This window comes from Polyergus mexicanus, unplaced genomic scaffold, assembly GCF_030449975.1.
Source record: "Polyergus mexicanus isolate NDT 795.1 unplaced genomic scaffold, iyPolMexi1.0 SCAF_13, whole genome shotgun sequence".
Lineage (NCBI taxonomy): Eukaryota > Metazoa > Arthropoda > Insecta > Hymenoptera > Formicidae > Polyergus > Polyergus mexicanus.
In genome coordinates this window covers 6,929,304-6,956,650 of record NW_027223333.1, presented here as the reverse complement: position 1 = coordinate 6,956,650, position 27,347 = coordinate 6,929,304, and the positions used below count along the sequence as shown (strand labels likewise).

The 27,347-nt window shown below is 34.6% G+C and overlaps 1 protein-coding gene across 6 annotated transcripts; it reads right to left on the bottom strand.

Annotated features, from left to right (window-relative positions):
* Window positions 1-3,260: 3,260 nt before the first annotated feature.
* Window positions 3,261-26,895, bottom strand: LOC138938572 (serine-rich adhesin for platelets). 6 transcript variants are annotated; one of them, XM_070305643.1, is made up of 13 exons: window positions 26,778-26,895; window positions 25,161-25,793; window positions 24,399-24,594; window positions 23,071-23,235; window positions 14,577-14,698; window positions 14,340-14,465; window positions 12,963-13,317; window positions 12,250-12,421; window positions 12,075-12,174; window positions 11,770-11,944; window positions 11,192-11,335; window positions 9,745-9,987; window positions 3,261-8,849 (listed from the first exon to the last, which is right to left on the bottom strand). In XM_070305643.1, the coding sequence occupies exons 2-13, from the start codon at window positions 25,557-25,559 to the stop codon at window positions 4,453-4,455; spliced, it is 6,594 nt and encodes a 2,197-aa protein (XP_070161744.1). In that variant the 5' UTR covers window positions 25,560-25,793; window positions 26,778-26,895; the 3' UTR covers window positions 3,261-4,452. The 6 variants fall into 6 exon arrangements, with proteins under 6 accessions (XP_070161744.1, XP_070161746.1, XP_070161745.1 ...); XM_070305645.1 differs by lacking the exon at window positions 11,192-11,335; XM_070305644.1 differs by lacking the exon at window positions 26,778-26,895 and having other exon boundaries at window positions 25,161-25,832.
* Window positions 26,896-27,347: the final 452 nt, after the last annotated feature.

Below are 27,347 nucleotides of genomic sequence, written 5' to 3'. Positions count from 1 at the left end.
TCCGTGTGTTGCATAATTCACGCGCTAATTTATACGGCGACCGTACACCCTCGTACATATCGTTAGAGGAAGGCTACCCTCCTCCCCCACTGCGTTATTCCGCATTGGCGAACATCGCCCTGTTCAATCGTCCAACGCGGGATCGCGGACTGGGAGTACTTTCCAATTCGGCGATTATTTGGATGGAACCCCGGGTCAAAGGTTTCGTTTGTTTGCTTGCCCGTTTAGTCCGCCGGAGCCTTCGTAATCGTGTGTTTGCCGAGGGAGCCGGCGGACATGTAACCCCGGACACCTCTTGATTGGCAAACATGCATATTTTATCCGCGGCGACGCTCTCGCGCTCAGATAACGCGCGCTGCCCGTATCAATTATTCGTCTCCTCTTCTCTTCTCGTCTCCTCTCCCTTCCTCTTCCCTCCTCCGTCTGTCTCTTTCTCCTCTCCTTTCCTCTCCCTTTCCGAAATTTGATGCGGCTTTCTCTCTCTCTCTCTCTAATGGGAACGAGGTTTTAATTGAAATGTAATCCCAATTAAAACGAATCCGCAATCCTCGACGCACGAGTGCGTGTAATCATGTTAGCGAAATGAAATGTCCACTCGAGCATGAGTACGTGGCCGTTGCCGAGAGAGCGAGCAGATTTGCGAACGGTAATCGTACTGTTCTATTGTTTTTTTGGAGAATGTAAATATGTATTTTTTTTCATGGATATGGATATATCATTATCACATTTATGACACGCTCTTACTTTGGATTCTGCAATAAAACAACTGATTATTATTGATTCCCTCGACGTGTTATATGCATAGACGTATAATATATAGACTGCGCGTCTCTACATTTCCCGTATTCAGAACGCGTCAAAAAATAGAAAGAGACAGCTGCTGTACGATCATCGATCTGTCTTTGTCTAACTTGGAAAGAGAAAAGTAGAAGGGATGGAAAATATGAAGATAGATTGGTGATACAAAGCATGCTATCTCAGTCTAATATTTGACGATCCCCACTCTTTAATACTCGGTCTAGATATACTATGTCTATGGTTATATGTTACACATCTAAAAATAAAAGTGCATAGAATCGATATAAAAATTTAAATACTTTGAAGAAGTATTATTGCGAAATTATCAATAGATCGAAAATATGTTCTGTCAATCAAATCATATACCAGGAGCGTGAAATATTAAAATATCTGAATTAACAAAGTATTAAAATAATTTCAATATAAAAATAGATTTAAAAAATTGTGTACTATTGGAATATTGTTTAATGAAATAGTAAAAAAAAGTAAACTTTTTTTATATTTTATAATTATAGTTACTGTAATCGAAGCCGCGCAAAGATCTCTCTCTTGGATAAGATATATATATATATATAACTTGCGGTTTTTATTCACTTTCTCAATATATTTATTCAGTTTCTTTATCCATAACGGCTTATCATTCTATGCAATTCAAATATACAGTCTTATATCTGGCATGTGTGACTCGCACTGTATATATACAATAATTTTCTCAAAACATCACGTAACAATATTACACACGCGCCCTTAATCCTTAAATATATTCCCCTTTTTCTTTCTAAACGAGACTTATACATAGGATTTGCATTTTATCGACGCGCCACGCGATATCTTCATTCAAGCTATGCGTATTCATTCGCTGCAAGTTCTAATCGATCTCGGTATCTTGATCCAGTAGAAAAACGCTACTCATCCGTATATGTTGCAACGTATGCTTTGGTAAATATCGAAAAACACTTTACGTCGAGAAGCTTAAATAACATTATGAACTGAATTAAGTGTACATATTGTCGAGCAGTTTTATTCCCGGTTAAATTTTTAACAAAGTGAACCTAATTTCTCTGGATGCGCAATGAGAGTGCAGAACACTGACAAATGCTGACAGTTCGTAACAATAGCAATAGTATTAACGGTGCGGTTGTATCCACTAATTTACTCGGTAGCATTATTAACTATTCTCTTATTTAAGCTACCTTTGTATTTAAATGTGCCGTCGCTTTTCTTTTCCAGCACTTTTACGAATACTTTCCATATTTCACAGGCATCTGAAACTACTTTCGGATTTCGTGAATTCAATCGTACGATGTGACAACTAAATGGTCATAACTGAAATTAATACCATAATTTTTATGTACTTAAGTTTAGGTATATAATGTATTCTGTTGTATACCGATCACTGAAAAGATATATTTAAGTACTCAATATATAATTTATATAGTATGCGTTAATAAATCAAATGAAATATATATATATTATATAAGAAAAAATTAATTACAATATAAAAAAAAATTCTATAAATTTGTTTTTTTTTGCTGGTAGTTTTTTTTATCAACAATTTCATACATTTTTTTTTTTTATCAATAATTTTCTTATATCGCAATTGACAAGTATTATTCGGTAAAATGGACGTGGAAAATGTATGAGCTTTCGTACAAGATGTACATCATTGAGAAATTGATATCGAGTGAGTTTGAAGATTATATGTGCGATTTTTCAGGTAATCTCTGAATAATAATGCATGTATAAATTGCCATTAAAGATGAATTTAATTTATATTTTAGTATTATTCTTTTTTAATGTAATATATAAAAGAATCTGGAATATATATAAATTTTTTGTTAAATTATTAATTAGAGAGAGAGAGAGAGAGAGAGAGAGAGAGAGAAAGAGTTTACTAAAAGAATATGTATTTAATTTAACAATTGAATTATATAATATTTTACATTAATATGTTAATATCTTGTATGTTATCGTTCTCTAAACTATCACAGATGATTGAAATATTCTAGTAGGCTAACCATAAGCTGTGATGAATACCAGGTGCGTTGATGCATAAATTGTATGAAAAGAAATGAATTACGATTTTTTTTTTGTATACTGTAAATTACAAAAGCATCTTTCTTATATTTAAGTAGGCTGTTAACCGAGTAATTAAATATCTCGATAAGAAACGTTCAAATCATTGCGGTAAAACAGAGAACCGCGAGTCCCTTAATGCGATTAACTTTGTTATGTATATATAGAATTGAAGCCATTTTCGTGAGCAAGGATTTAAACTCGTAGTAACAGGTTCACGTGTTTAAACTGCAGTTTGTTCAAGCAATCTGATTTTTAATATTGCACGCGATAATATGAATATTTCTTATTAGAAACATCTAAAAATACTACTTTTATATATATATATTTTTTTTTTATAAAAAGAAACGAAAAGAGAGAGGGAGAGAGAACCTTGTCAAGTCATTTAGGTAACATATAGTCAATATTTGAAATTATACAATATTTATACAGTACAATCTCTCCATCTCCTTTACATCTAATTTATATTGCATAATTTGCTTAAAACTATATAGATTTATATAATAAATTTGCCCAAACATACGAACAAAAAAATTAAGCTTTACATTGATAACTTATAAATTTACGTCGTATATTGTTTTTTCAAAATAATTCATACTATAGATTTTTATTCCTTTGCCTAGTAATAATACAATTAAAATGTGTGAGAAAGACATTTCGTAAAATTCTCTTAATTAAGTATTAACATAAGCTTTGAGAATATCGCGATTGGTTTGGAAGGCATATTTCGTAAGAAATTTTGACATAGTTCAAAACTGGAGGGAATCAGAGGCATTTAATTATAAATTTAACGATTGCATTATGCGAGCGTTGCAAGTGCTGTAATATTTCTTTCGGACTTCTTTTAAACAACAGTTTGAATGAATACGATTATTCGAATATCTGTGAAGCGGACATTAATGATGAAATAAAGGACTAAAAGCGAGAGACACGTGTGGCCGAATATGGGGATTGAATTTATCATTAATCTGCTTTACCCGAATTTGCTATTTCGTAATCGCGTCAATAACGCACGACGTATTATTTCAGCAATATTCCCAAATTTAATTGCATTCATGGAGATATTATTTTGCATTTGCCGCGATTATGATATAACGCGCGCGCGCGCGCGCGCAGTCTCTGCGTATTAATTTTTATATCATTATCGATTATTGATTTTCGCCACGCCTGATTTTTCTCAAAACGAATTTGTGTGCTGTCTAACAAAAATGAAAATTTATTCATAATTCGGAATTATAACCTGATCGAGCACTGAAAAACTTACACGACTTTACTTTATTTAATCATTATCTTAAAATTACGTTACGACTAATCAAGCTTATATTATTAACTTTGTTTAACGGTGTCGGGCATTTAGGAATGCTTAGGCGACAATTTTTTTAGGCCCACTTTGTTAAATTCGGAAAATCGATACGCGACTCACTGAAATGCATCGGGTATGCTTCGTTTTGCGTAAAGTATATAAGAATGTATCGAAACACGATTGACTAGCGAACATAGACATTCCTTTTCGTACCAGCTCGCGTGTAAACTTTCGCGTCGGTCGAAAGCATTATTGTTTCGACAAATCACCAAGCACTACGATTTTTTTAGTTGATCGAAATCGGAGCTCTTCGGCGAATATAGACCCAACTTCAATGTCAATTCTTTAGGTTTTCTTGTGTTATTTCTAACGGGAAATGGACTAAAATGTGTCTTTGGACTCGGAGTAGTATCAACGTTTTCATCTTTATTCACGGTTTCCTCCATGTTACCAAGGCTCAACATCGACTTCTTGTAACTATTCGATCCTTGACTCGTTAAATCTCCATACTTGCTGACATTTATTTTGCTCGGAGATTCCGGATGCGAGACAGGCCTTTTCGCTTCATTTGCCAGACTTGGTGATAATTGCGGGGTATAATGATTTGGGCTTGAAGAGAAATATTGATCTCTGTATTGACGACTCGGCGATAACGCATTATAATCGCGATGTCTTGTTGACAGATATGAACCGATATCCGGCTCTGTCTCTACCATAACATGTGGCAATGTGCCTAATGGTTTATCGTAGTCCGTGTTTCTGACATAAGAATATTCCTTTGGTGACAAGGTACTGTACTTATGACGTAGAAAATCTGATTTATCGCTAGAATAGTCCTCAATATCCAAGCACTTTCCCTCCTTGTTGATAGATTTCGACGGCGTTAGCGCTTTATTATTACCTTTACCGTAATAAGAACTTGCTGCGTTTAAGGAAAACGTCGGTTTATCATCCTGAACGGTTGCATATTCACCGCCAGTCGGCTTCGGCGACTCATCGTCATATCTTACGCGAAACTCTAAAGATTCTTTGGATAATATCGGACTCTTTAGATGCAGATCGTAGGAATCGATAGCGATTCTTGGCTTGAGATCGATATATTCGAACGAATCATCTGGTTTATCGTACGCGATATAAGGATTGTCTCGCGGCGACGGCTTGCTCGGAAAGTCGAAACTCTTGTAAGGCTCGTAAGTTTTTTTAAACGACGTAGTATCGAACGGGCTTGTTTTTGACGGGTATCTCGTCGCAAGCGGTATTTCCGGATAAGGTAATGTGTCTGAAATATACGTAATGGGAGACAATCGTTTCGGCGATATTTTCATATGCGTTTCCGGCAACATCTGCGCGGTAGAGATCTTGTTGAGCTTCTCCAGTTCTATGTAGATGTCTATGTCGCTTCTGGGCGACATGCTTTTTTCGTATTTTAATGTCGCGAACGGGAATTTTTCCGACTGTATCGCAGCTTCGTGCACTGATTCCAAGTCGCTCCTAGTCTCGATGGAATCGTTAGAGGATTTATAAGAAAATACGTTTGTTGAAATGCTGTTGAGATCGAGGCTCTCCATCTCGCTTATGTTTTGACTAGAGGAGCCTTTCTCCAAATTAATCATGCTCGGTGGAGACTCTTCCTCGTAGTTTGCAAGCAGTTTAGAGAGTTCCTCATTTATCTTATGATCTATGAGCGCCTCTCGTGTGTTCAAATAATCGTGCGATATGATCTCGTCTACGGCCAGGTGATCGATTTGTTCCGTCTCGTCAATGAGGGAAAGTTTTGATAATTCTTCATTGATCTTGGCGTCGAACTCCGATACGCTGGTTGCGCTCATGTTGTCGAAGTCTTTGAAATTTATCCGTGCCAGTTCCTCGTTTATTTCGTGCTCGTTTAGTCCCATTTTTTCGAGAATCGGACTGAATATCTTGGAAATTTCCTCATTTATCGGACTGATGGTAATTTCCTTGGATATCTCCTCTAGATCTGGTAAACGTTTCTTCGCCTGGCAAGCCAGTATCTTGTGCAATATCGCCGAGTTTTCTTGAATAATTTTTAACGCCCTGTCGCTACTTCTGCGCCCGTTGTCGCCTTTCTTACGCGGCTTTACTTTCGTCCACACACCGACTTTCGATTCTCTGCCGTCGTCCGTATCGCTATTATTTTTGTTGCATGTTATGCTCTTTAATATACTATCGCTGTTCTCGTCGATGTTGATTTTAGGATGCACTACGTAAGATTTCCTACCCTCGCTCGTTACATTTATATCCGGGATCTCTAGTCGCCGTTTTGAAAAACCGCTCGCTGAATTGCTAAAAGTATCCTGCCGTCTCGCTTCTAAACTTTTCATATTCTCCCAGATGTCACTCGACTTCTTCGTCAGCATATTAGTATCGGACGGGCCATCGCTAAGAGCCTTTGCTTCCAGGTGCTTCATGTCTTCCAGGATATCGCTAGATCTTTTCTTTGCCATAGTCGTGTTGAATTCATCGGTCGAGATTGAAGACTTCAAATCGGTATATCTCCTCTCCAGACTACTAGAGCTTCTTTCGATCAGTCGCGATCGGTCTCTACGCCTGTAATTGTAATTCAGATAATGCTTGTCGAACTTCTCATACGGCAATTGAGGCACTATATCCTTTTCAGAGAGCGGATCGTCCGTATTGTCATCAACGTAATCTCCGCACTTGCGATGCGACTCGCCGTCGATCGATTCGTAAGAGCTCAAATCAGCTTTGCTCTTCTCCCTCGACGTGTAACTCGCGTTCAGTTCTGTGTTCAAGCCGAATTGCGATCTAACAAACAGATCGTTTCTCTCGGAGATTCTCTCGGAAATCTCGGTTCCTTTAATTTCGATTGATTTTGTCGAGTTATCTACTTTCGCTTGATATTCGCCAGAGAACTTGCTCGAATCCTTCGAGTTGATTGATTTTTGATCAGGCGACGTTTCGGCGCTGTCTTCGCTGCATCTTTGTTTACTTGCACCGTACGGCGACGGTGTTTTCTGATTAGGATTTGCAATAGGATAAAATGGCGAGGTAGCGGTGCTCAAATCGAGTGGCGAATCCGACACGTTATCCTGACCTCGTTTACCATAGTTTGAGGTATACTTTATGGAATTGGCACTTACGGGCGATTGCAGATCGGAACTGAATGATCTCTCGGAAGACTTAATTTTGCTCGGGCTGCACGAATCACTAGAGCTGCTAATGACCAATTTTGGGCTCGTCTCGGATTTGTTTTTTAAAGAATCCGTACTAATTGGAGTTGACGGGTTCGATTTTTCGTATGACATTTTCTTCGTGATCGGTCTCGGATTGTCGTGCACGATATCCGAGTCCATAGAATGGAGAACAAGAGTCTTGGAATCTGAACTGATGGATGAACAAGCCGATTTGTCTATCGTGAAGTCACGAGAATCCGATCTGTTTGGTGTTCTCGGACTCACTGTCAGACTCGAAGGCTTCGAATCGGGACCCATTGTCTCTCCAGAGCTAAACGACTTCGTGCTCTCCGGAGATTTCGAGCTTTTCTTCAAGTCAGAATACGATTTCATTTGTTGCTTGTCGCTAAAAGCATCTTTCTTTAAAGCCGTTTCAGGACTTGTCAGATTTCTCGAGTTTACCGCAACATTATATATCTCAGGTGATAATTTCGTTAGTTTATCATCCATCGTCATCGGAGAAATTGGAAGATGACCTACAACGTATCTCTTGGAATAAAAAGATCGTGACTCTGTCGCGACATCTAAAATTCTGTTACTCGCAATATCTGTATCGTTTGAATTGTTATTGCTTTTAGAATCAGGATAAACTCGGCTGGAAAATTTTAAGGTGGATTCGAAAGGTTTGTCGTTAGTGTCTAAAGGCGCGATAAATTTATCAGAATTTTTATCCAAAGAGATGCTTGTTTGTTCTTTGGAATTATCTCGTAATGTATTCGCAGCGAATTCCATTATGTCCGTCTTAAGGCCTGTATCATTGCTAGTCTGAACAATTTCTTTTTTTTCCTCTACATCTTTCAGTCGATCCGTTTTGTGCATTAGAATATCATCCATCTTTTCCTCGACGAGATTAGATTGGAGATTTAAATAATCGTAATTATTCATAGTCTTTGACGACGAACTCGTCACATTCTCGCTCGGCGTATCATCGATGAAATCCTGCGACTTAGATTCCGTTTTTCTCGCCTCTGATTTCTTGATCGAATAATCGCTCGTCAACGATAGCTCGTCGTTATCGCGCGCACTTAATATCTGAGGAACTGTCGTGTTATTATCATCCTCCGCCGAGAGTCTTCGTATTTGATCGGTGATCTTGGCGATCGAAATTTCAGTTAAGGACGGGGATTTATCGCTATGTTCGGTTTCGAGAATCGGATCCGTCTGTGATTCCTCGACCATCATCGTTGACTCGCTCCTAATATACGAACGTGCAGGTGTACTCGCCGAGGTCGATGAACCTTCGATGCAAGCATGCTTTTCGTCATCCGTAGCTATGACGTAAGAGTCGGACGCTGACGTAAGCTCCTCGCTATCGACATCGCTCAGATGATCCGGCTCGTCGCACAATTCCGTTGACGTGCTGTCACTATCGCTGTCAGCGGTGCCCCGGCTGGGTGATGTCACAGATGACGTTTCTGGAGGCGACTGTAAAAATGCTGTACCAAAGGCATCGGCATCTGTAACATAAAATAGAGAATATCAATAAATTGTTTAAAATGATGTTAAAATCGCGATTAATTTCAAAAACGAAGATAGCAATTAACAAATGACAATTACATCAGAAATAAAAATTATTAATCAACAGGGATAAATAACGTTCTGGAAATAATATATTTGTTATAGTTTATATATATTAATGTTGACTTGTTTTTGGAAGAAAATAATCCGCAATAGAGCGACGACTTGGCAAGAGAAAGCACAGAACTGGTTGTTGACCCTATCTGCCACACCTGCATCAATACTAATACTTGCTAATATCGAACATGAAACAGGTGGTTGATGGTATAGGGAATTGAAGGTTCGACGGTAGATAAGCGGTGCGATATGATGAGTCTTACTATTGGTAGATAGCAGTTCTATCTTACTTTCTGTTGGTCACACTTGCCATGAGTAGGTATAGGAAATGATATCGTAGGTTTAATATATATAAATAATTATTCTTAATATTGTGATATTTATAATACATAGTTAAAATACTGTCCTTATTTTCATAAACTGAAATTCATTTAAATTCAAATACGTTTATTTAATTATTAGTTTATGTAAAGACGCATTTTTGCTATTATTGATTTTTTTTATAACTTATTCTTTTTATAATATTAATCATATGTAAGTTTTTTGAAAATTTAATCTTTTAGTCATTATTTATAATTATGTATCTGTTTATATTACATTATAATATATAAATGCTTTTTATGCATATTCAAGAAGTACAATAGCTTGCATTATATTTTACATACATATCGTTTCCATACCAAAAATATTTTTACGATATTTTCAAATCTCAGTATCTTTCGTTTTTTGAAAACTATTTTTTATCTCAATGATTTTTTGACAATTAATTGCACTCACCGCCAGCATCGCCGGCCCTTTGTTTCGGCCTTTTTGCATCTTTCCAATGAAGCGTAACACCTTGTCTCTCCCTACGACTTTTTGGGCTATGAAGGGCCGTCGGCCGTAACTTCGACGTGGCAGTGGCAGACGGCAGGCTCAACGGTCGATTCTTTCCACTTACGAGGGCATTTTTGCCCACTAATAGATGATTCATGGCTGTAGAAGTGGGCGGAGGTACCATAGTCTGTCTTGCACACGCGGCTGCGTCAGAATATAAGAAATTGGTTAGAATAAAGGTAGTGTATATTTTGCTATCAGATGTCTGATTGAAATATAATCTTAATAATATCAAAATATTTTTGAACTATAAATACATTTCGTATCTGCTTCGTTGTATAAAATGATGTTTTTGGCATTGCATTTCGATATCATATTTTCTTTTAACTGCTATATCGATTTTAAGAGAAGATATTACGCGATATTAAAGAACTTATAGAGAATATATGTTATTTCTTATAGTTCCATTATAAAATATAATTCAACATTTGTTAATAGTTATATCTTTCTGTCATAGTGTTAGAATTAAAAAATAATTATAACGTTATATATAAAAATATTATCAATTTTCATAAGTCTTTTAAAAATATATATTATCTTATTTAAATATATTTTTTAAACATATTTTTTATCGATCTATTTCCCAATTTTATTTTAAAATATTTCATCTTGTATGCTTTGTATGAAAACTTCAATTTTGCTTCAAAGTTTATCAATATGTACCAATTAAAAATTATTGATCATATAAAAATTTAATTTGCTCATTAAACAGCTACAAAGTAGCTACTTCAAGTTGAAGCGAGACAAGAGTGCAAAGCACGCTATCTTCGTGATAGGTCAAAATATCTCGAAAGGTTAAGACATTGTTATCGTATATTCTCATCCGGATGGAAATATGATGATAGTATCCAACCGTAAACGCGCGCGAACATGAGTTCGGTTTCATTCATGAATATGAAATGACGAAGCTACGGTGGCAAGTAGAACGGTAGTAAGCATCGTAATGTATCGTGCTGCTCATAAAGCTTTTATAATATGTAACGTCAAACCTACGTACGCGGTTGTTTCGATCGCAAGATATAAGGCGAGAAACGCGTGATTTTTAATTTTCGCCAACGCTATATTCTGATAATTTCGAATAATAATGACAATAGAGAAATTGTTGTGATTCGTTGCTAATATAATATATACATGTATATTGCATGTTATGCATAGACCATTGAATATAATCAGTTTGCAACAATACGTTTATGCTTTTACGTACGATTAAACTTAAAGCAATGTATAATTTTTACTATAAATTAAGAAAAATTACATAACAATTTCAAAATTATGTTATTCGCACATTTTTTAATGTTTTAAAATATTTAAATGTTTTTTAATTTTTATTTAACGTTTATCTTATTACCAGAGAGTATTATGTGTGCCTGTCGCTGTCGTTCTCGCAGTTTTGCATATTGCTGCTTCAATGTACTAATATCGAGAGCAAGGCGGTCTCGATCACTGCTGGGTGCAATCGCTTGTAATGCTCCTATTGTCGAAGGTATACGATCTGGAATTGATTATTTCTTTTAACGAGCAATAGATATTTCATAATATGATATTTTAATCTTCCGTACTTTTTCTTGTGCAAAATATGCTTGATCGCAATCTCAAACAATAATTGCATTAATTTATCATTCAAGATAACATTTACAGGATATTCTGTAATTTAATTTTAGCATATTATTCTCCAAAATAATGAAATTTTTTTTTCTTCGGAAATTAGAGCTAGAAAAATATACTTTTAAATATATGTACAGAAAAATTATATAATATCCTATGTTAAAATATATACGAAGATTTAGGATACTGAATTCAACGTATCCAGCTATAGTACTGTGGTGATTCTAGATAGAATGGCTATAAAAGCGATGAACATGACGCTGTCGTGTTTTTGATTATAACATCGTTGAAGCATCTACGGAATTTATTAACGATAAACACCTTTTTTTATACGTTGGGCCATGTTAAACATGGCAGCCGTTACAGCCACTCTCTCATCCTCTTCCGTCTCGCTGTCATCATCGTCACTCAGCCTGCGCGCCCATGGGGTGATGTTGTATCGATGTTTATCTCTTAAATTTGCCACACCTTGCAAAGGTCCCATGCTAACGATGTTCTGTCGAAACAATTCACAAACAAATTACATTATTTACAAAATATTAGACATAATATACAATGTAATTATTAATGGATAATATAATCGCAAATTATCATTATTAAACGCTATATGAACGACTGCGTTGCACCTTTATAAGGTTGTTTGTGTCGGTGAATTCTAGCATCTCTCTCGTAAGTACTCCCATTATGCTGTAGAATTCATCCGCTGATGTTACGGCCATTATGCGACTGCAGGAACAATCGGTTATTTTATTTTGTAACGTATAATTTTAGTGATCGATTTAATTCGAATTTCAAACTTACTTCGAAAGGCCTTCCCAAATAGCAAGCGCCGTTCTAAGGAGCACTTCGTTACCTTCGAGAAATATCAGATCCCAGACACGAAGCACTGCTTCCTGTGGTAAGCAGTGGCAGAAAAGCGTAAGAAACCATTGCATAGTGAATACATTCGTGAGCGGCGGTTCATAGCTATTTCCTGAAAAGCAAGATTATCTACTATTTATAACAATTAAGAGAAGTAAGATAACAGCAATAAAGTCAAATTAAATTAAATTATTTCGAGATTCTTCCCATTGCAATAAATAATAATTTTTATGATCTAACGGAATTTTGTTAGGTACGTATGTTCCACACAAATAGTATTTGTAAAACAAGCGTTAATTAATTATTTTAAATTGAAGATATTTTGAAAATCTCTTCGTGAATATCCTGGATATATTTTATATAAAGAAAAAAAATTCAATATAAATTAAGTTATAACATCTTATCCATAGATGGAATCTAATATAAGAAATAAAAATTTTTTATTACGATATCACACACAAGCACTATACAAACTTTCTATCAAAAAAAGTGAAAGCATTTCACACGTCGGATACTCGTTCAACGGAGTTATTTGTATCTCAATCATTTCAGCAATACTAACATAATATATCTCGCAGCGGCATGTCTTTGTATTTTCTGCGCTTATTCGCATAGAGAAATTTGTCTCAATATGTTTTATCAATCCGACTCACCCGTCGCCTTATCCTTCGCGTCGCTCTGAAGTGCCTCGAGATGCTTGGACAACTTTGGCAGCCTCGAGCGCAAAAGATCACGAAATACCGCCATGTCCACGGAGAGACCGCGCAAATTATCGGCGAAATAACCCTCCGGTAGAACGCCTTCTATCAGATATATCATCACCTTCACGGCCGCGGATTCGGCGCGGTCCATCACTTGCAGGACGAGGGCGGCCAAAACGTTTAGACCCTGGCAATAGCCCACGGATTTGTTCCAACGAGCGAAACCAAGCAGAACTCGACGAAGCACCGCTTGATTGTCCCGACCGGCGGCGCCGCAAAACAGGCTGCAGCCTGTCCTGTGCAGATCCTGCGAATGGAAATGTCTTTAGCGCCGATGAATTAGCTGAAGATGATCACTTTGATATTTCGAGTCTTGTCAAATGAACAGCAGAAACCAATGTAATCTCTCAGCGAGGTTAATTTTCCATAATTTATTAGATTTTTGATTAAATTTTCATAATGCGTATTTGTGAATGAATAAATAATTAATCTATCAGATCGTTGGTCTGATAAGACGAATAAACAAGGAATGCGAAATGCGAAAATTTTGACTAAAAGTAACGTAGACGAACATTAATTACAAAAGCAACCGGCAATATTTACTCATTATAGTGATAAATTCGGACTATATTAACGTAATTAATAATAATTAAAGCATCGGTCATTCTATAAATGTACACGAAGTTGATATAATCCGACGCGATATCAGATTGCATAAATATTTTTAGAACGGTGACTCACTTTAATTATGCACAGTGTTCACGTTGATTCTAATTGCGTAATGCAGTGATCAATTTTTAGCTTTCTATACTTTATTTCTTTTGTATATCGATTGAAACATTTTTACACTATAGAGTAAAGTTCGATGTCTCATGCCAAGAATTGTATATAAGAGGCATCTCTCGAAGTTAATGGGACGCTATCTCAATAAATACGCGTTCGAGATGCGCGTTCAAAGATAGTCTCATAGAATTAATCAGGTCGCCGTCATTCATTTCGAAGATGGCATGACAAACTGAGCGTGTCTGTCAAACAATATTATCAAAGGACAAAATACCGTTTCTCTACTTAACCCACAGTATTTGCATAACCGAGTTTCTTTTTCGTCAATTTGAATAATAGTCGAAAAATCTTAAGAATGGAATGAAAAATGCAAGCGTTATATTGGATGGCCCGATACTCGTACAACTAACATTGACGTTCGTCAAAATATTGCAAAAGTAGAGGACTTTCGTGCATTCTAGCAGAGATAATCATTCAGGTCGAAGTTTCTACGCAAATACGCCAACGCGTCCGGCGCACTTAGACAATATCTTATCGACTACGTACCTTCACGATTTGTATGCCGAGCTCTTCGTCATCAGGATTACTCCACTCATTGAAACAGATCTTCTCAGCCTGCTTCCAATCTACGCCGTGTTTTTCCAGATGACGTTCCGCCAACGTCAACCATAACTATAAAAAGATTCCAGTTTATTTTTTTTATATATTTTTAGCAACAGATATTTTAAATCTTTACGCGTGCTTTTAGGAATTATTCTTTTTATATAGAAGTAAATTACTCACTCTTTTCCGAAATTCTGATGGTATCCCCCCCTGTAACTTGGCAACCATCTTCATAGCGTCTAGCCATTGCGTAATTTCCCCTGGTTGCGGACTCAAACTGAATCTCATTTTCGTATCTTCGACTAAAAAATTGAGAGAGAAATCTGTAATATATTTTTTTTCTGGTATTATATAATAGTCAATTATTTTAGAACTTAACAACGCGCATATATATGCACAGTATTCTTGAATTACTTATTTGCACTAACAATAAGCCATCGGCATATTTTGTAAAGAAAATAGAAAATATTACCTTATATCGTACAACGCAAAAGCAAAAAAAGCGGTTGCGTATCAAAGCTAAAAAATACTTTAATCGCAATAAACTCGTAAATTATTTTCTAGCGTCTCTGCTTCGGATAATTTAAATATTTTATTGTCGAAATTATAATGAGACCATTACCGTCCCGTTCAATTGAATACGAACGACTGACAAAGTCGCGAAGCAAAGCAAGCTCGATCGCCTTTAACATTTAACAGAAGGGTCGTCGCATAATCGTTTCCATGACAGCCACGGTTGAAGGATTGTCGGGATAGTTTGAGTAGAAATAATTCTGTAGAAATTCGCAGGATACTAGAAAGTTATTGATGCGTTTATATATCGGCAAAACTCCACGTGTTGGTGGAACGTATATCGAAAGTATTCAATTTCCATGCGGATGGATCAGTGCAATATTGCTTATTGTCATCTCGCAGCATTTTACAAACGAACGAGCGCGGCTTGATTACGATGGAATTCTATTAATGGTTGAATAAACTACGCCAGATATACGCGCTCAAGCGTGAAATCAATATCATTTCTGCTATTGTAACACAATTTGTATTATTTTTCTTTTTTGGTACAATATCAAAAGGATTTCGTGAGAATTTTTAAATCGTTATGTATATTATTATATATTTTTTATTGCTTTATTTATTGCTCCATCACAAATTTCTACATTTCTGGAAATTGCACAAAATCAAAATAAAAATATTTTTTTTGCATTACTATAATAAAATAAGTAGATGTTTTTCTATCTTTTGTACAAACTTTACTCGAAATGTTTATTATACAACATTGAGTCAAATGTATACTGCTTGGAATTTATGGTTGAAGTGGCTTACAAATTATAGGTAAAGACATGGTTACACTGCTATAAATTTTACTACCACTATGAAATAGCGTCGGAATACAAAGCGCAACGAGTTAGTCACAAATTAAATTGTGCCATGCACTAAATTCTATGGATACTCTAGCGTTGACAAACATATAACGTTTTAACTTGAAATACGAATTATGCCCAATATGGAAATTGCGACAAATACATATGTTGCAGCAGTTTATTTTGATACTCTTGTCTACCAATAAGTAGATTTACTCCACGATAAATCATACGCATACTTATGTACATATAAAATCTCGATTGTACATAGACAAATAATATCTATAATAAATCAATATTTATAATAAAGACATGATTTTACCTTGTAAGTAATTTAACTAAACATTTTAATTAAACAAAAATTTTTGTTTACGCAATACACTTCTTTATCTTTTTTTTATTTTGAATTTTCACATAAAGTTATTATATTTTTAGATTTACTTAACGACAATGAAAAGAGTAAGCTCTTTAAATTATTTTATACTTTATGTTATATACCTGGAAATAAAAAGATTAATATCTATGGCTAAAAGCAAAGCAGGCTAAGCTACATGATATTTTATAGTATATTAAATTAATGTTATGTAATATTATAGCATGTAATGTTATAGCATGTATCGGATGTGATGTAGTTTATGCTCTTACAGCAATATTTGACAGAATTTAATCCAATATAAATATGCTAATATGTATTATATGTATGTGGTTTACAAAGCTAATTACGTGCTATGTATATGTATAATACGAGAAGACATTAACATGCGAGATGGATGTACAGAAACTGCCGTTTCACCTTCCAGCTCTTCGTATCTCGAGGCAGAGCCGGTAGCATACGCGGCACCGGACGCGAGGTTTTTGAGTGAGTTGAAAAATCCGTTCATTCTCCAATTAGAAGCGCCACTCTCTCTTCTTCATCTTTTCACTTTCATCTCTCCTGTCTCTTATTATATCGCACCCACGATGCTCTCAACCGTTCTCGTGATTCATGATCGGTTATCCGTCGGTTTATTCTAGCGATATTCTTTTTATTCGTAACGTATCGCGATGCTCCTTTCGAATATGCGATATTTTTACTACAACTCTGAAAAGCCGATCGATCCGCTGACTTAATCGCGTATAGAAATATCATTTTTTTTTTTTTTTTTTTTTTTTTTTTTTTTTTTTAAGTAAAAACACATTTTCTTAACATTAAATTAGTTTGATTATAAATTGATTGTAAATTTATATTAATATATCATTTAATATATTATTAAAGTAATTTATAAAAGAGAGAGAGAGGGGAGGGGAGAGATAAATAAAAGTATTAGTTGCAATAATAATAGCAATAAGGAATAATAATAATTGCTATCTAATTTAAATGTGATTTAGTCATAATATATGATTGGTAATAATACTATCATAAATACTATATGTAAGATAGAAATATAAATATATAATATATTAATCAAGTTTTAATATATTATATATAATATTACATATAACATAATATATTTTAATTATCATTGTTATCTCTTTATATCAAATAAAATTCGTCCCTTTGGATAATAAATATATTGTGGAATTATTCCTTTTCGCGTTGTTTCTATGCCGTATGTATACATCTATACCACCTGTTACAAGCATCACAATGTACTACATTACATATACGTGAAATACATACGTCTGTAAATCGTGAGAGATTTCTTCATATAATTTTATTTTGCATATCGAATAGATATTTGCTAATTATACATATACTGCATTAATTTTAAAATATGTTTAATATACATAAGACATAAAAACCTTGTGCTAGCTTGTTCGGGAAATCGAGATAACCATGATAAGAGCGGCTAAAGCCGATAACAAAATCGATTTTTACTTCATCCGCGGTTGATGAAACCGATAAAATGCTCGAGTAATTAATCCGATCGCGACTGATCGATTACAATGCAATTAAGAAGATATATGCAGCACTTAACTTGAATTTATGTTCAGTCATTTATCTTGCATTCCTTTTGCTGTGCAAAATTATCAGATACATTTTAATTGATCATCAAGTTTCGAGAAACTAGACTTCATTTACAGAAATCTATAAGATTGAAAAAGAAAATCATAAAGAAAATTTTGAGTTTTCGGAATCGCGATTTCTATGTCGATGAAAATAAATCGCTTGTGCGTGCAACATAAGTGGGAGAGTGAGAAGCGTGCATGCTTCAAATCAGTTACGGTTGTCGTAGCTGTAATTTTACACATTGAGTGACTTCCGCTTTGATACGACCTAAAAAATGGATATAAAACTGATATATCTAGCAATCAAAATTTTTCATCAATTGTACAAGGCCATATTTATTGATTTGAAGCAAAACGAAGCAGAAACTTTGAGAAACTTTCAATTTTTTATGCTTAAGTCTACTCCGGAAAAGATGTACACTGATCGATTGCTAGTTTTTTAGCGATTTCTTATTTTCTTGACGAAATGCCAGGAACTCGTGCCAATCAGTTTATATCCCACGAATATTTCACATCAATCAAAATACAATCCGATGTCTTTATATACAAATATATAGAGCGAATTGGAAATTGAAGAAAATTCTATATATATATATATTGCCTTTTCAATAAAACAAATCATTTGTACTATTTTCGATTGAACGACACTTTACAGAAAGAAAACAATCTTCATAAATATTAAAAATTATTATTATTATAGTTGTTTAATTTTGTTTTCTATACTTATTTTATGCTTTATAATATAACTTAAAAATTTTAAACATCAGTTTTCCTGTCAAACACAATTTAATTTTGATTATTTAATATGTTTTATTTTTTTAGCTACTCCTCTCTCTCTCTCTCTCTCTCTCTCTCTCTCTTTTTATTATTTCTTTTTTCTGTTATTTCTTTGAAACCTGAATACAGATTGTTCTAGAAATTAAACGAGCAGTCTCATCGTTCCCACGAGATTGACCTAATATGCGACACACAAATTTTTCTATTAAATGCACGTATTTATGAAGCGAGCGTGATTAAACGTGCACTCTATCTCGTTGTTCAAGCTGCTTCAATCGCGATTTTGGTCCATCGGTTGATCAAGACAGTTGATCGACATACTTACTCGCGGCAGATGACATTAAATAAACATGATGCTTTGACATCTTGACATAGCGAAAATAAAACGTCGTCGGATCGTACCATCTTTACCACAAGAATCGACAGCGCGCTATCAGACGATCGTCGTCGTCGATTATGTAGCAGGTCACTATCTCGATATACATTGATACGCACACACTATGACGCCACGAATGCACCACGAGCGAACGACCTCAACGTGCATATCTGTCTCTCGCGCGATACGATTTTACAAAAGCACCGAAAACGCGAATGCTCGCTTCGTGCAAGCGTCTCTTAACCGGTTGGCCGCGCATTCGACAGCACACTCGATAGATTCGCAAAATTCGCGACGCCGACGTCGCGACGACGCTCCGACAGCTGTCCCAAGTATCTGGAGGAGCGTCTTTGTACGACGAATGCGTCGAGTCAGCTGAACGTCAACGGATAGACAGAGCGACATGCGCGCGCGCACAAACTTCGCGGTGTTAACGACGAGACGAGGGGGTGCTCGCCACAAGGGGTGGCTGCCTACTCGTGAAATCCTACAGCAAGCACTACCGCCGTTGTTCCACGAATCACCGTTTCAACCCCGAAGCGAGAGTGGTGCCACTCCCGTCACCACGCACGCGCTCCGCGCGATTTTCCCACGTCGTACATTCTTTCACCCCCGTGCATCTGATGGTTTCAAGAAGAATATACTCGAGACTGCCTCGCTTCGATTCGGATGAATATATCTCGGAAACTTATCGATTTTTTTTTTTTTTTAAATATATACATATTGCATAATGTAATTTACTTTCTCTTACAAAAAGTCTTCTAGAATGCTCATTGAATGTTTAATAAAACAAAAAGTTTTAGGCTTATATAATATCTCTATCCACTTATATTTACATTTAAAAAACGTGTGTCATTTATAATTCATTTATTATTTTTTTATTCATTATATTTTACCGATCATTGATAAGTCATTTGATAATATCAAAAGATAAGCGTCAAATGACTTAATCTAAAAAATACGATTTTTGACAGTTTGAATGAAATATTTAAAGCATTAAAGTTTATCAAGCGCGTGACGCGCTCAGTTGTCATTTTAAACGGAAAAGATTGATGTAGCATACTCGCAGTAACTAACGTATTCACAGTTATAGACAGTTAATAAATATCGACATGCGATGTAGTGGGCGATACACGGGTAATTAAATTTTTATTACGCTGAATAGTTGATCCGTGAAAAGATTAATGGCTACAGGCTTCGATTAAGTGGAGCAGCGTAATGTCAGTTTATCTAATGCGTAGCTTCTCACGAAGAGAGATTATTAAATCAAGCAAACACATGAGAATTATATTCAAGGTTTCATGTTATTATAGAAATATCACTATATATACGCGCCTATATGCAAAAGCACGCATCTTTGCGATGGATTATTTCTCAAAATGTAATAGCGACACAACATCGCGCATGTTAATTAAAACTGTAAAATAAACTGGGAAATGTAATGACTTATTTATGACAAAGTTAATGATTATTATAAATAAAAAATTTCTGACATACAATTTAACCCAAAAAGTATTTGTATAATTTTTATTTGAAATTCATAAAATTACTATAATTCGTATTTTCTTCATTTATCAATTCTTGAAAAAAAAACAGAGTTCATTGTTAGACACAATATAGTTTATTGATGAGAACATTCGCGGGTTAAGGATTGACGTCTTCATTGATTTCATTCCTTTGTAGGTCACTCAAAATAGTTAGCATTGTTACGAGAAATCGAAGGATGTATATCTGTTAAATCGTGTATTTCTTTGATTGATATTCACATAAATGCGAATGTAATTTTTACGTTTTTAAATAGAATAAACATATTATGTTTATATTCTATTTTTTATCACTTAATATAATATTTTTATTTTATGACTAATATTACCGAAATATTTATGATGCGAATCCTGAATTAATAAATCGTTATGACGTTGATTGAACGATTTAACCCAATTCGATCTGTGTAGAATGCCGAATTTCTATTTGTTAATAACATGCAGCTGCTAACCAATAATCAACGAATATAAATTTCAACGGAACTGATTATAAATAGAAGCTATAATTCTGCGCTTGAGATTACAATTTTTTGCTATGAAAGGATAAAGACACATGACTTTTATGTTACATCAATTTAATTACATCTCTGCTAATTTTTCTTAAAAATATAATTAACATAAATAATCTGAAAACTGCTAAAGAATTCATATTTTCTTTTGTATAATGACATTATTTCGAATTTACTTTTTCGATTTTGCTACATATTTAAAAATACAATTTTTTATTACACACGTATTTGAATAGTCATGGCCAATTACCCTAGCGTTACAAGCGTTACATTATGAAAAACGTGATTCAGACAATTCGTAATAATCATTTTGAACATCAGGAAATTTCCATATAGTGTAGTTCATTACTTTGCTCATTTCGTACGAGAACAGAGGTGCACTTCCGGCATTAGTTGGGTTAATGGCACGGAAAGAAAGTTCATACAGATAATATTTGCGCGTCGAATCTATCTTATTCGGTATAGAAATGGTAGGTGGTTCAAAAATACGTGAGATCAATAAATCACGAACGATAGCAGAACGGCAGTAGAACGATCTAAAGAAACTGTAGTGAAGGTATCATTCGTTATGATTGGTCCATGTATGGATTCGTTAAATATGATAGGAGTTAAAATGAGATACGACTTGGGTGTTTTCATTTTCTCTTTTTATCTCAAAAATCAATAATAAAACTATAAAAAAGGGCAAAATAAGCATAAACTTTAAAAACATATCTAGCTTCTTATAGATTCAATGGATCCAATTATTAAAAAAAAAACCTTTTTATACAACATTTTTCGCCAAGTTGAATTGTAGGTAAATATACAAACACAGAGTACGTATTTGTGTGAAAAGTTTATGACAAAATTGTTTCTTTACGGCAAAAAAATGCGCCGTCTCGCGCGCACTCTTCATCTCGAAGTTCATCCTTCGAGTTCATCGTGCCGGCTGAACGCCGGTAAGTCGTGAAGAGGACCGACACGAGAAAAGTCCCGCATATATCCTCCGCCGGCGCGAGCGCAACGGCACCGAAACTTTATCAATGACGCCACGTCGGAACTTCATACGCGGAGCATGCGTGCCACGCTCCGGCGGAGAAACGCGGCAAAGTCTAATTATTGATCACCGCATCGCCGCATATGAAAGCTCGTTTCTTCGCGGCAACGGCAACTTGACGCCGCGATTTTTTCGCGACACCCAGACGGATCCCCGAGAACGGTCTCGACAGTTGAGCCGTTATATATTACGTCGGATTTTTCTAGCTCATATTCTTTGCACGGTATTCATCGCTGACAATAGTACGAACATAATATGATGATATAAACGCAAAAAGCGAAAGAATTTCTGTAACGTATTACGTTGCAAAGGGAAAATAGAGCTCAGATGAGAGAATAAAATACTGCTTTACAAATTAAATATCGATAATATTCTCAATCATATATTTCAAGATTAAATTGACTCTTCTCTTAATGAGAATCGCATGCCTCGTGAAAGATTATTTAGTATTTAAGTATATTCTGAATTTTGTACTTATTTTAAAGAGTAAAGAAACAGGAAACGTTCAAGGGGAGTTTCTTTAATTTTCCACAACCTGAGGTTTGTGTGCTCTGACAATGCTTTTGTATTATTTAACAGTTCTTATAGGATACTTCTGATCCGAAATAGAGGAGTTCTTTTCCGCAGAACTATTATTTACATTACTTTATAAATTTGTAATAGCAGGCAATATATTTTTGGGGAACATCAAGAGTTTCCCAACAACTTTGAGCGAAAATCTTCGAACAGAACGGTACTAATAATGCTATGAGTAGACGGTTTCCTCTGTACATAATTAAAATGTCTTACGAAACAAGAGATGAATAATTATATGTAAAGAAAAATATTTTGTGTCTTCTTTCATTTATAAATATTGATGATTTTTAAGATATATTAATTGAATAGTAATGGGATCGGGCAAATTAAAGATTAATATTATTAATAATAAATTGCTTGAGTTATTTCTTAAGAATTCACACACGTGACAAGAAATTTTATATTGTAAAATTTAGTTATGTTAGCGATAAACATTGCATATTAAATGCTAAATAGTTTTGATGCATTAACGCATTAAAAATATATAAAAGGAAATATTTACTTACATCGTTTAGCGCTGTGTGCTTGTAAGTAAGCCGTGATAATATCATATTGTTTATCACGTTTAGCAGTAAGATAATCTTTTCGGCGCAGCTGACGGATAAGTAACCCGCCTGTGTGAATGACGTGATCATGTAGAGTCATAAGCAGGATCTGCAGTTCATTCTTTCCTGTACATAAAATTATCTCCTTTGGATATTTATTTTTAAAAAATTATTTATATATATATATATTTTTTTCAGAGATTAAAATTTAATATCGGTAAACGGATGCTAACAATTTAAAATGCAGTAATAACGTAGTAATAGTAGAATTTAATAACACTCTTGTTACGTTCGTTTTTGTTTCGCGTAATCATAAAGTACGTATAATAAGCTTTCATTTTTCTCGTTATTATATCATCCAGTTGGAACGCGCTTAATTCGAAAATGCTGAAAGCGCGAGAAACACAAAAGCTTGCATATTGCAAACGCATCAAACGACCGTACACGGTACATCGCGACAACCGTTTGCATTATTCATAAACCAAAGGTTGTGCACGGTATCTCGAAAAATCTTTAAAATGAAATTTGCAAGACCGACGATAATACGGTGAATAATAATGTCATTATTAGAAAAAAAAAAGAATAAAAGAAGAAGTGTATAAGACAATTCTCTGTTTTTCTCCTTCGTCATTATTATAACGCTCTCGTATTAAGCATAATTTTATCGTAAAGTCTTCCAATTGTTCGAAAGAAAGCCCTTGTAATTGATTTAATTAAGAGAAACCAGATTCATATTTGTTCTATTATTTTATAATAAATATGCAATATTGATTTTTGATATATTTTAATATCAAGTGAATGGGGGAGGGGGGGGGGGCAGGGAATCCCCTATAAACGTGAATAAAAATCAAAGAACGTTACATCAAGCTGTCGCTTTTATTGTTTTAGGATATACATAATAAAGAGAGGTTTCTCGGAGCTTTCAATTTTAAGAATATTCCATGTTTTTATTAAACTCATTTATGGACTGCATAATAGAAATTTTTCATATCTTTGATATTACTTACAAAAATCGCTTTGTAAGTAACAACATTCGTTCTGCATTTAAAAAAAATCCAAATGCTATCTGTATTTTTCAGATGAATTTAATATATATGTATATTTTTTTTTGTTTAGCGTATTATGTAATAATGTTTAATTTTATAGGTATTTATATTTTATTGCTGAGCGCTGGCAATAATGGATCGCGTTGCTTATTATCGAGAGTTTCAATCAACAAGATGCGAGCTTTCATGCGTCTCTATTTTTTTGCGACGCCTATTTATTCCGCTCATATTGAATTGTCTTACTTTTCAATAGCAGACGAGCTTTCTGCAGATATTGATGTTGCGGGCGTGGTTTCAAGGACGATGCCGTTGATTCGCTTTCCGAACGTCCTCTGTCGCCCATCGGAATGCCATAAATGTCCAACAATAGTTGATCCACTAATGAGGTAATCACAATTTCTTTCTGTAGCGGCGAACAGCGCAGAGGTGGCGGATATATCTAAAATGCAATCATTAAATGATATATTGTTTCTTTCCGGAAAAGTAATGTAGAAGAGATTAATATAAAGCGATATTAATAACAATATATACCCAAAGTTAAGGGTAATAAAAAGAAGAATGATTTATTCATTTTGCATAATATTACTAGCTATTGTATCAAGTGTTGTTATTCGTGTTATAAGTACAATATTATATCTTAAGTTTATTCTGCTAGCACACATCTAGCTTATGTTATCGTCCGTATCGTTAGATAGAATTTTAAAGAGCGATAAAAGTATATGAAAAATTTAATTTTGTATTTTACTATAAAATACACGTGTTAATATTCCATGCGTATTTATTGACAGATAAATTTAGAAAATTTCTCAAGGAAGAGTCTAACCAATTTAAAATAGATATATATTCCAATTCCAACTACGACTTCGCATGCTAATGCCTAAGTCAACATTCTCAAACCAGAACAGGTAGATATCTATTCAAACTAAACCCGTCTATATCGCTGGCTTGATTCTCCCTGACGAGGATTGATTGATCTAGCTCGAGTCGCATTGTGCAAACGTTTACCTTAGGCCTTTTGGCGACCGTGTCATGATTGTCAGCATTTTCATAATTAAATGTGATCGCGCTCGGTTCATCCCTTATAGACTTGCTGCGCCTTTGCCAGTACGATTTTGCGATACCGATGCTTCCGATCGGCCGTTTGCTATTCAGCTTCATGAAATCCGGTCCGTCCAGAGTCCGCTGTATCATGTTGCGCCTTCGTCTTCTGTACTCCGATGGAAAAGCATAATCGTCCGGCTGACAAACCGGATCCCACGTCTGATGAGTGACGTAGACATCGCTAAACACCCGTTCGTTCTCCACCGCGACGCATTTTACGCGGTAACTGATTTCTGCGTACTTTCTTAATGGCGTCACGTTGTAGCTCGTGATCATCGTTGAAGATCCTGACGTATTTCGCATATATCGAATATGTATACGTATATCAATTCCACTGATCGCCGCCGTTTGAATCTCAAGTTTCGCGCATCGGCATCGTCATATTCGCGAACTTCGCTGCGCCTTGCGTCCTAAAGCGCATTCGATCAATCTCCGGTTGCCTTTGTCGCCCGCAGTGTTTTCCGCAAGTTTAACTCTCACGTAACAGAAAAGCAATTTCCAACGGCATGCTTAATATCGTCAATCATTGATATGCTCCTGTATTAATTCACATTTACAATAACAAATCAGGTTATATCGTTTAGATGCGACTTTTTATTTACCAAAAATTTATATATTTTTGATATCCTGTCTTTATTTCGGGTATAAACTCAAGATTCTTCCGTTTGAAATAATTTGCCATTATTTTGTGATAAGCATCATCGATCCATCTTTATAAATAATTGTTAATGACAATTTTTTTATTACGTAATGCATATCGAAAGATTCATATGAAGTGCGTAACATTATATATTGACATAAATTCGTGAATACAACAGTAATCGGAGATGTTATATATTACAGTTGCAACCGCATAATCGCATAACCTTGGGACTAACTGCAGGATATAAGACAATATGAGAGCATCGATAAATTATAATCTCCTTTATATGCCATATTATTTATTATTATATAATATGTTTATTGTTATTTTTTCCATACATATATTTCAAAAAATCTGGATGTTAGAAATTATTTAAGCAGCAAAAAATATACAATACTATCAATATATTTTTATAAATTTCTCTTAAAAAGAATGATCGATAATACTTATTATTGTCAAATTATGACAAGTTTCTGTAAACACAATCTCAAATCTACGTACGAGATGAAAATGAGATTTTAAAGATAAACTGTTTATGTTGGTATACGACATATGATACAAATATATTATTATAGCCTATGCAATGGAATAAAATCATTTTGTAAGATTTAATTTAGACATAATTACATCATATAATTTTACTAATCAGCAGACGAACTTTTTGTATTATTGAGAACAATTTATGGCATATTGTTTGTTTACTCTATTTTTGATATAATTTATTTTTATTTTTATACGATACTCAAAGCATAAACACTACAGTTATAAAATGCAGCACTAATTCGCACATCACTATAAGCAAGTTTTATTTTCAATGAATTTTATTTTCCAAAAAGTATTTACAGCTAGGAATTTTAAAATAATAAACAAACACGTACACTGTAATAATACAGTTTGAAAACCTGCGTATATATAGACGCGACTACTTTTGAGCTCCTCCAACTTCTTGTGCATACGATATATTTCTTATCACAAGCTAATAATTTCCTTCTGGTAGCCAGACCACAACTGGAAGTGCTGGTGATGATAATCGTTTCATTAAGTCTATACCTACACGCATGTTGTCGCTTGACTTAGTTAATGGAGGTGGAAATGAAAAAACGGAGCGCATGTCTTTATACACGTTTATTTGCATTGCACACACAATACGTAAATCTATAAATTAAACATTCTTATTATCAGTTCTTTTTCGAGACAGTTTTTTCCCACTTTTTCTGGACGCTTCTATCTAGCGTATAAAAGTTTTAAAATGTTTTTTTAGCGAATATAACATTAGTTTACTCTTTTACATAAAAGCATCAGAGTAAGCAAGCGTATTGTAGCATAATCATTGTTGCGATTTATCGTTTATTTTTCAAAACGATAGAATTTTCTGTCATATTTAATTTTTATTTATATAAATGGTGAAATAATTCTGTGTATTTTATATTAATAATTATTTAAATTAA